General features: G+C 38.8%; 1 protein-coding gene across 1 annotated transcript; it reads left to right on the top strand.

Moving 5' to 3' along the window:
• The first annotated feature begins 236 nt into the window (after positions 1–236).
• Scgb3a2 (secretoglobin family 3A member 2) lies at positions 237–3,287 on the top strand. Its single transcript, XM_032886197.1, has 3 exons — positions 237–372; positions 2,570–2,772; positions 3,123–3,287. The coding sequence occupies exons 1-3, from the start codon at positions 318–320 to the stop codon at positions 3,144–3,146; spliced, it is 282 nt and encodes a 93-aa protein (XP_032742088.1). The 5' UTR covers positions 237–317; the 3' UTR covers positions 3,147–3,287.
• The last annotated feature ends 7,102 nt before the right edge of the window (positions 3,288–10,389 follow it).

Raw genomic sequence — 10,389 nt, 5'->3', positions numbered from 1 at the left:
CATCTGTCATCATTTCTAAGTGAGGGCATGGGAAAGAACTACTTGAGACTACTACTGTGGGGCTTTGTTTCACACAAGAATGTGATGAAAAGTGAAAAACTCTACAGAGTGTTTAGTTAGGAAGCATGCCCTTAATGTTCTTCCTTGCTGGGGTAAGTCAACAGGCGGTGGTCAGAATTTAAGTCTTTAGTGCATATATTAGTACCTGTGAGGAAAAGCAGCCATCCAGTGACAGCGAGCAGAGATATTGACACCGTGATTTTGTTGGACTTTCTGTCTACATTCCAAAGTCCAAGAAAACATCAGAGGAACCAGCTATGAAGGTGGTGCCCATCTTTCTGCTGGTGACGATCGGTATTTGTGGTTATTCTGGTAAGTCACTATCTGGAGTATCGATAGCTCTCTCCTTTTCTGTTTCTATTGCAATATCACAACTAATCTGGCATACAGGCAATAGAGTGTGGTAAAAAGAGTCTCAGAGTCACAGAAAATTATAACTGATGGAAGATTGTAGAGGTCCTCCATCAATCAAACTGTAATTCATTATAAGTACTATTCTCAATGCACAGTAAATTAGTCAGGTTGCTAGATTGAATCTCCTGAAGTCGGTACATTCATCAGTTACACAGGCTGTAACTGTGTAACTGAGCATACAGAGGGTGAGAGTGAGTGAGCTTTTGACAGAAATTGCTGTGCTACACTCTCCAGTGAACTGTATGGGCAGGGTTCAGTGGCTGTACTGGGGACTGAAGTGCTTAATTTTCAAGTAAGGTACACAACCTGCCTAGTTAGAAGGTTGAGCCTGTCCTTTGAGAGAGAACCACTTTAACTATCAGGATGAAATGTTTGGGTCCTTGAGAAAAATCTTCGATCACAGCCTTTGCTCACCCAGGGTAAAGGGTTTGGAGAATGTTCTCCAGAAAGATATAGAACCTCACAGAAATGTTTAATGTGAACACTATGAAGATTTACCATGAGATTTTAAGTGCTACCTGCACTTAGAATCCTGACTGAAGGTAGCTGCTTTTACTAGATTTTCTTTGTTGAGAAATTTGGCCAGATTTGAATATTTCTCTGTCCTTTAATGTGCAAGGAAAGGTTTTCCAGACAAAGATGGCAGCAGAAAGGAGCATGGACCAAAGTAAGTAGCAGTCTATGAAAAGAAAGTTTGAAGGGAAAAATTGGTAACAGAAGATAGAGGCAGGGCAAGGCACAGGCTCCAGTTTTATACTTTTAAGTCAGAAATCAGGAAACAAACAGTCTTTAAGAGAAACAATGAACCTCAGAAAATCTTAGCTAGTAAGATTCAAATTATTGGGTGTTTGTATGCTCATATATTTAAATATCTGCACAGGTTTTCCTAAAACTGCATTACACATATTTTTCTACTCTGCTTATCTTCTATGCAAAGTAATTTCTATCCTTTTTAGCTGAAAATTTGAAAGACCTTTATTTTAAGTTGCAATTATTAACTTGTCAATGTGCAAATTGATAGACTTTTCTGTGATATATGCATATATCCATTCATATACCCTGAACTAGTCATATGCAACTTTCCTTCCTTTTACATCTCCCTTGTTCAGCCTCTATACTTCTCTTCTTGTTTATTCCCATCCCTCATCCCCTCTGACCTTTTCTATCCCTAGTGACCACTAGTCCTTAAATCAAAGATATAAAGTACAACTTTCCCATGTAAAACCTTGATAACTTCCTACTGTCCTCAGGAACAAGTTCCATAATTATGGGTACAACATTGAAGGCTTTCAAGTATCTTACTTGACTGATTTTTTTCCTGCATTGCCCAGTTTTCTGGTTATTGGCCACACTCACTGAAATCCTGCACTCTGGCCCACACTCTCTTGACAGATGGCTAGCCATTCTATATACATTCACATTCATTTTAACATCACAAGGATTTATTGATTTTGCATCTAATTTCCTCCGCTCTTCTTAACCCAGAACTATTCTTTTTCTAACTGGTGACAATTATAGTGTAACACTGAACTGAATTGACATGCACTCTTAACTAGTTCATGCATGCTTGGTCTTGACTAGAGAACCTTTATGGCACATCTCCTTTGTCTGAAGGCCATGACCATGGACAACTTATATACAATTCTCATTCAATCCCCCATTAATATCTACTGAATGAGTTTTCAGTACTTTTGCTTACTGCATGACACAGTCAGTTCTGAATATTGAGCACAGCAGCAAACAAGAATTCCTTACTCATGGAACTTCTATTCCAGGGAAAAAGTGAAGGTGGAAAAAATAATACATATATAATATAGTAGATAACAATAAGAAATTATGAGAGAAGAGCAACAGAAGATGCTGTTTAAATATAGTAGCTGCTACAGGCTTCTCTAAGGGGTGACTACAATAGGAAAGAAGGGCTATAGCTAATTTGGAGAAAGTTCTAGGGAAATGGACATGTCCAAAAGGCATCAATAAACATGGGAAATACAAAGGAGTGCATGTAGATTGGAGATGTTGATGGGCAGAGAGGGGGGTGGGGATGGAGTCTTAGACAGGCACGTTTCACTCTTTGCTCTCATTTGCTCTGCAGCCACTGCCTTTCTTATCAACAGTGTCCCTCTTCCTGTTGACAAAGTGTTACCTTTACCTTTGGACAACCTTATTCCCTTATTTGATCCCTTGAAGATGCTTCTGAAAACCCTGGGAATTTCTGTAGAACATCTGGTGGAAGGGCTGAAGAAGTGCGTGAATGAGCTGGGGCCAGAGGCTTCAGAGGCTGTGAAGAAGCTTCTGGTAATTATAATTTGTTCTTATTTCCATGGGAGAAGCCTTTGCTACCTGAACACCTCCCATCACTTCTAAGTGTATTATTTCTTCTTCATTGGTTACACTCATGATATGTGCATATCCCAGGGACCCCAAAAAGAAAAACATCTGCATTTATAGAAAGAACATTTGATCAGTCGAAGTTGTGATTTTATCTAATTGCACAGTTTGGGGATCCTTGATAAGACACACTGAGACTTTTCTTCAACATCAGCACAATGTTGTCAAATGGGAGATTAAAAGTGAATATTTTTGATACATGCTAATTACAGGTAAAAAAACTTATCATATTTACCTTTGTGTTTTTTCTTTCTCAGGAGGCTCTATCACACCTGGTATAAAATCTGCATAAACAGATTTAAGGTGCGAGTGAAGAGAAGGATGTGCTCTCTCTGACTGGCTGGATCTCATTCTACCATATGTAGATTGAATGTCCTAAAGTTTAGGGAGTCTAAAAATGTATGAATAAAGCAATGAAAAGATCTGTGGCTCAGCCTGTATTTATGGTAGAATATAACCAGACAGCTTTCCTCTTGTGTCACACTCTTCAAGGACTATTACTGGGCAAATAGTCTAGCATATGAAATAAGATATACTCATTCTCTCTGTGTAAGTCAGTTTTGTCCATTACCTACCATTCCTTATGCATCCTTACTATCAGGTTGCTCATCTTATTCTCCCATTTAAAAAGCTCTCATTTAAAAAAGTTAAAAAGTATTTAACGTTCAACAAGGCAAAGACCATGCTAATATCATTGCAACACCCAAGATAGCAATTTCTATTAAATCTGCAGTTAATTAAGGCCATTCTATAGTTTAATGTGTCTTTAACACATAATCCTCAACAATGCTAGCCTTGTTGGGGCACCAGTGGAAGGGGAGGCCCTTGGTTCTGCCAAGGTTGGACCCCTAGTGCAGGGGAATATGGGGAGGCAGTAAGGGGATGTATAGGGGGAATACCCACATGGGGTAAGGGGAGGGGAGGGAATGGGGGCGTATGGACAGGAAACTGGGAAGGGGAATAACATCTGAAATGTAAGTAAAGAAATAAATTTAATAAAAAACGTAAAAAAATACATGATCCCCAGGCAAAGCACTTATAAATTATTTATTTCTTCTGCCAAATTTAGTATCTGAAACAATATTGGCCAGGTAGGAATTCAAGTAGATTGATAGGGACACCAACTCATCCACAAAAGTTTTGACCCGAAATTTTTTTTATCTTTATTAACTTGAGTATTTCTTATTTACATTGCAATGTTATTGCCCTTCCCAGTTTCCGGGCCACCATCCCCCTAACCCCTACCCCTACCCTTCTATATGGGCTTCCCCGCCCAATCCTCCCATTACCACCTACCCCCAACAATCACATTCGCTGCAGGTTCAGTCTTGGCAGGACCAAGGGCTTCCCCTTTCACTGGTGCTCTTACTAGGCTATTCATTGCTACCTATGTGGTTGGAGCCCAGGGTCAGTCCATGTATAGCCTTTCGGTACTGTCTTAGTCCCTGGAAGCTCTGGTTGATTGGCAATGTTGTTCATATGGGGTCTTCCAGTCCTTTCTCTTATTCTTTCAACAGTTCTCAGTTCAGTGGTTTGCTGCTGGCATTCGCCTATGTATTTGCTGTATTCTGGGTGTGTCTTTCAGGAGAGATCTACATCCGGTTCCTTTCAGCCTGCACTTCTTTGCTTCATCCATCTTATCTAGTTTGGTGGCTGTATATGTATGGCCAACATGTGGGGCAGGCTCTGAATGGGTGTTCCTTCTGCCTCTGTTCTATACTTTAACTATTCCCTGCCAAGGGTATTCTTCTTCCCCTTTTAAAGAAGGAGTGAAGCATTCACATTTTGGTCATCCTTCTTGAGTTTCACGTGTTCTGTGCATCTAGGGTAATTCAAGCATTTGGGCTAATGGCCACTTATCAATGAGTGCATACCATATGTGTTTTTCTGTGATTAGGTTACCTCACTCAGGATGATATTTTTCAGTTCTATCCATTTGCCTATGAATTTCATAAAGTCATTGTTTTTGATAGCTGAGTAATATTCCATTGTGTAGATGTACCACATTTTCTGTGTCCATTCATCTGTTGAAGGGCATCTGGGCTCTTTCCAGGTTCTGGCTATTATAAATAGAGCTGCTATGAACATAGTGGAGTACATGTCTTTGTTATATGTTGGGGCATCTTTTGGGTATATGCTAAAGAGAGGTATAGCTGGGTCCTCAGGTAGTTCATGTTCCAATTTTCTGAGGAACCTCCAGACTGATTTCCAGAATGGTTGTACCAGCCTGAAATCCCACCAACAGTGGAGTAGTGTTCCTCTTTTTCCACATCCTTGCCAGCATTTGCTGTCACCTGAGTTTTTGATCTTAGCCATTCTCACTGGTGTGAGGTGAAATCTCAGAGTTGTTTTGATTTGCATTTCCATTATGACTAAAGATGTTGAACATTTCTTTAGATGTTTCTCAGCCATTTGTCATTCCTCAGCTGTGAATTCTTTTTTAGCTCTGAACCCCATTTTAATAGGTTTATTTGTCTCCCTGCGGTCTAACTTCTTGAGTTCTTTGTATGTTTTGGATATAAGCCCTTTATCACTTGTAGGATTGGTAAAGATCTTTTCCCAATCTGTTGGTTGCTGTTTTGTCCTAATAACAGTGTCCTTTGCCTTACAGAAACTTTGCAGTTTTATGAGATCCCATTTGTCGAGTCTTGATCTTAGAGCATAAGCCATTGGTGTTTTGTTCAGGAAATATTCTCCAGTGCCCATGTGTTTGAGATGCTTCTCCACTTTTTCTTCTATTAATTTGAGTGTATCTGGTTTGATGTGGAGGTCCTTGATCCACTTGGACTTAAGCTTTGTACAGGGTGATAAGCATGGATCGATCTGCATTCTTCTACATGCTGACCTCCAGTTAAACCAGCACCATTTGCTGAAAATGCTTTTTTCCATTGGATGGTTTTGGCTCCTTTGTCAAAAGTCAAGTGACCATAGGTGTGTGGGTTCATTTCTGGGTCTTCAATTCTATTCCACTGGCCTATCTGTCTGTCTCTGTACCAATACCATGCAATTTTTATAACTATTGCTCTGTAATACTGCTTGAGTTCAGGGATAGTGATTCCCCCAGAAGTCCCTTTATTGTTGAGGATAGTTTTAGCTATCCTGGGTTTTTTGTTATTCCAGATGAATTTGCAAATTGTTCTGTCTAACTCTTTGAAGAATTGAATTGGTATTTTGATGGGGATTGCATTGAATCTGTAGATCGCTTTTGGTAAAATGGCCATTTTTACTATATTAATCCTGCCAATCCATGAGCATGGGAGATCTTTCCATCTTCTGAGGTCTTCTTCAATTTCTTTCTTCAGTGTCTTGAAGTTCTTATTGTACAGATCTTTTATTTGCTTGGTTAAAGTCACACCGAGGTACTTTATATTATTTGGGTCTATTATGAAGGGTGTCGTTTCCCTAATTTCTTTCTCGGCTTGTTTCTCTTTTGTGTAGAGGAAGGCTACTGATTTATTTGAGTTAATTTTATACCCAGCCACTTTGCTGAAGTTGTTTATCAGCTTTAGTAGTTCTCTGGTGGAACTTTTGGGATCACTTAAATATACTATCATATCATCTGCAAATAGTGATATTTTGACTTCTTCTTTTCCGATCTGTATCCCCTTGACCTCCTTTTGTTGTCTGATTGCTCTGGCTAGAACTTCAAGAACTATATTGAATAAGTAGGGAGAGAGTGGGCAGCCTTGTCTAGTCCCTTATTTTAGTGGGATTGCTTCAAGTTTCTCTCCATTTAGTTTAATGTTAGCAACTGGTTTGCTGTATATGGCTTTTACTCTGTTTAGTTATGGGTCTTGAATTCCTATTCTTTCCAGGACTTTTATCATGAAGGGATGTTGAATTTGTCAAATGCTTTCTCAGTTTCTAATGAATGATCATGTGGTTTTGTTCTTTAAGTTTGTTTATGTAATGGATTACGTTGGTGTTTTTCTGTATATTAAACCATCCCTGCACGACTGGGATGAAGCCTACTTGATCATGATGGATGATTCTTTTGATATGCTTTGAGATTCAGCTTTGCCAGAATTTTCTTGAGTATTTTTGCGTCAATATTCATAAGGGAAATTGGTCTGAAGTTCTCTTTCTTTGTTGGTTTAGGTATAAGAGTAATTGTGGTTTCATAGAAGGAATTCGGTAGTGATCCATCTGTTTCAATTTTGTGGAATACTTTGGATAATATTGGTATGAGGTCTTCTATGAAGGTCTGATAGAATTCTGCACTAAACCTGTCTGGACCTGGGCTCATTTTGGTTGGGAGACCTTTAATGACTGCTTCTATTTTGTTAGGAGTTACGGGGTTGTTTAAATGGTTTATGTGTTCCTGATTTAACTTCGGCATCTGGTATCTGTCTAGGAAATTATCCATTTCCTGAAGATTTTCAAGTTTTGTTGAATATAGGATTTATAGTAAGATCTGATGATTTTTTGAATTTCCTCTGAATCTATAGTTATGTCTCCCTTATTATTTCTGATTGTGTTAATTTGGACACACTCTCTGTGTCCTCCTGTTAGTCTGGCTAAGGGTTTATCTATCTCGTTGATTTTCTCAAAGAACCAACTTTTGGTTCTGTTGATTCTTTCTTTGGTCCTTTTTGTTTCTACTTGGTTGATTTCACCTCTGAGTTTGATTATTTCCTGCCTTCTACTCCTCCTGGGTGTATTTGCTTCCTTTTGTTCTAGAGCTTTTAGGTGTGCTGTCCAGCTGGTGACATATGCTCTCTCCTGTTTCTTTCTGCAGACATTCAGAGTTATAAGATTTCCTGTTAGCACAGCTTTCATTGTGTCCCATAAGTTTGGGTATGTTGTACCTTCATTTTCATTAAATTCTAAGAAGTCTTTAATTGCTTTCTTTATTTCTTCCTTGACCAGGTTATCATTGAGTAGAGCATTGTTCAACTTCCATGTATATGTGGGCGTTCTTCCCTTATTGTTATTGAAGACCAGCTTTAGCCCGTGGTTTGACCCAAAATTTATCTTGTCTATAAAAAATACAGGCACAGGTATGGAGCAGAGACTGAAGGAATGGCCAACCAATAACTGTCCAAACTTGCGATCCATCTATGTTCAAGCATCAATCCCTGAAACTATTAATGGTATACTGTTATGCTTGTAGACAAGTGTCTAGCATGCCTGTCTTCTAAAAGGCCCCACCAATGGACTGAGACAGAATCATATGCCCACAGCCAAACACTGGTTGGAACTTGGAACCCTGGGTCTCTCAGAGATTGAACCACCAACCAAAGAACATACGTGAGCTGGTCCAGAATTCCCTGCCTAGCCATAAGAAGCAGCCTCCCCAGACTCCATAACCCCCATGCTGTGAGTCACAGCACAGGACACACTCATTGATTCTGGGGTGCCTCCCCTATCTCAGGTCTCTGTCTCTTCTTGGAGATGCTCCCTACCTCCCCCCACCCTTGTCGGTTCCATGTGTCCATTTATTATAGCCATCCATCCATTATTCCTGCCCCTTCCCACATCGGACATGGAACTCACCACTCCCCTCCTGATAACTTCTCCCAACCAGATTCGTCCCTCCATCTGCCTTTCACTATCATTCCATTTCTCCTTCCAAGTGAAGGTCAAGCATCCTTCCTTATGTCCTCCTTCCTGGCCAGCCTCTTTGAGTGTGTAGAGAACAGCATGGGCACTTTTATGACTAATATCCACTTAAAACTGAATACATACCATGTGTACATGTTCTTTTGGGACTCACTCAGGATGATATTCTCAAGATCCATCCATTTTCCTGCAAAATTTATGATGTCTTTTTTTCTTAGTGTAATAGTATCCTATTGTGTAGATATAACACATTTTCTTTATCCATTCTTCAACTGAGGAAAAAAATAGGATGTTTGCAGTTTCTTGCTTTTATGAATAAAGGTACTATGACTACAGTTGAGCAAGTGTCCCTGTGGTATAGTGTTGCATATTTGGGTATATGCCCAGGAGTGATATGGCTGGGACTTGAGGTAGAACTATTCTCAGTTTTCTGAGGAACTGCCAAACTGATTTCCAAAGTGGTTTTTTCAAGTTTGCAATCCTCTCAGCAATGAATGGAAGAGTGTTCCCCTTGCTCCACATTCTTGCCAGCATGTACTATCACTTGAGTTTTTGATCTTAGGCATTTTGATTTTTATAATCTGGAATCTCAGGGTTGTTCTCATTTGCATTTCCCTGATGACTAAGGATATTGAACATTCCTTTAAATGCTTCTTGTCCATTTGAGATTCCTTTGTTGAGAATTCCTTTGTTGAGAATTTATCTTTCCCAATCTGTAGGCTGCCATTTTTTCTTATTAACATTGTCCTTTGCCTAACAGAAGCTTTGAGGTTTCACGAGGTCCCATTTATCAATTGTTGATCTTAGTGCATGAGCCATTGGTATTCTGTCAGGAAGTTGTTTCCTATATGAATGAGTTCAAGGATATTTCCCACTTTCTCTGAGATTTATTGTATCAGGTTTTATGTTGAGGTCCTTGATCCACTTGGACTTGCATTTTGTGCAGGGTGATAAATACATATCTATTTTCATTCTTCTACATGTAAGCTTCCAGTTAGACCAGCATCATTTATTGAAGATACTTTCTTTTTTTCCCCATTGTATGGTTTTGGATTTTTATCAAAAATCAAGTGTCCATAGATGTATGGCTTTATTTCTGTGTCTTTGATTCAATTCCATTGATCAACATGTCCGTTTCTTTACCAATACCATGCAGTTTTTATCACTATTGCTTTGAAGTACACCTTAAAATCAGAGATGGGGATTCCCCCCAGAAGTTCCTTTATTGAGAATTGTTTTTGCTTATTCTGAGTTTATTAGTTTTCCATATGAAGTTGAGAATTTTGGTTTCAAGGTCTAGAAAAATTCTGATGCAGTTTTGATGGGGTTGAATTAAATCTGTAAATTGCTTTTGGTAAGATGACTATTTTCACTATGTTACTCCTACCTATTCACAAGCATGGAAGCTTCCCATCTTCTGAAGTTTTCTTCAATTTCATTTTTCTGGAACTTGAAATTCTTGTCACTTGCTTGGTTAGAGTTACAACAAGATATTTTATATTATTCATGCCTATTGTAAGGAGTGTTGTTTCCCTAATTTTATTGTCAGCCCATTTATCATTTGTATAAAGGAGGGCTACTGATTTCTTTAAGTTTGTATCATGCCACTTTGCTGAAATTGTTTATCATCTGTAAAAGTTCTCCGGTAGAATTTTTGGGATTGCTTATGTATTCTATCATATCTTCAAGTGGCAATACTTCTTTTCCAATATCTATCCCCTTTATCTGGATCTCTTTTAGTTTTCTTACTGCTCTAGCTAGGACGTCAAGTATTATATTGAATAGATAGTGTGAGCAGCTTTGTCCTGTTCCCTGATTTTAGTGTTGCTGCTTTAAGTTTCTCTCCATTTATCCTGATGTTGTCTATTGGCTTGTTGTATATTGCTTTGTGTATGTTTAGGTGTGTGCCATGATTCCATGATCTCTCTAATACTTTTTAACATGAAAAGATGTTAGATTTTC

This window comes from Rattus rattus, chromosome 15, assembly GCF_011064425.1.
Source record: "Rattus rattus isolate New Zealand chromosome 15, Rrattus_CSIRO_v1, whole genome shotgun sequence".
NCBI lineage: Eukaryota > Metazoa > Chordata > Mammalia > Rodentia > Muridae > Rattus > Rattus rattus.
The sequence above is the reverse complement of the archived record's forward strand: the minus strand, read 5'-3'. Positions and strand labels throughout refer to the sequence as shown.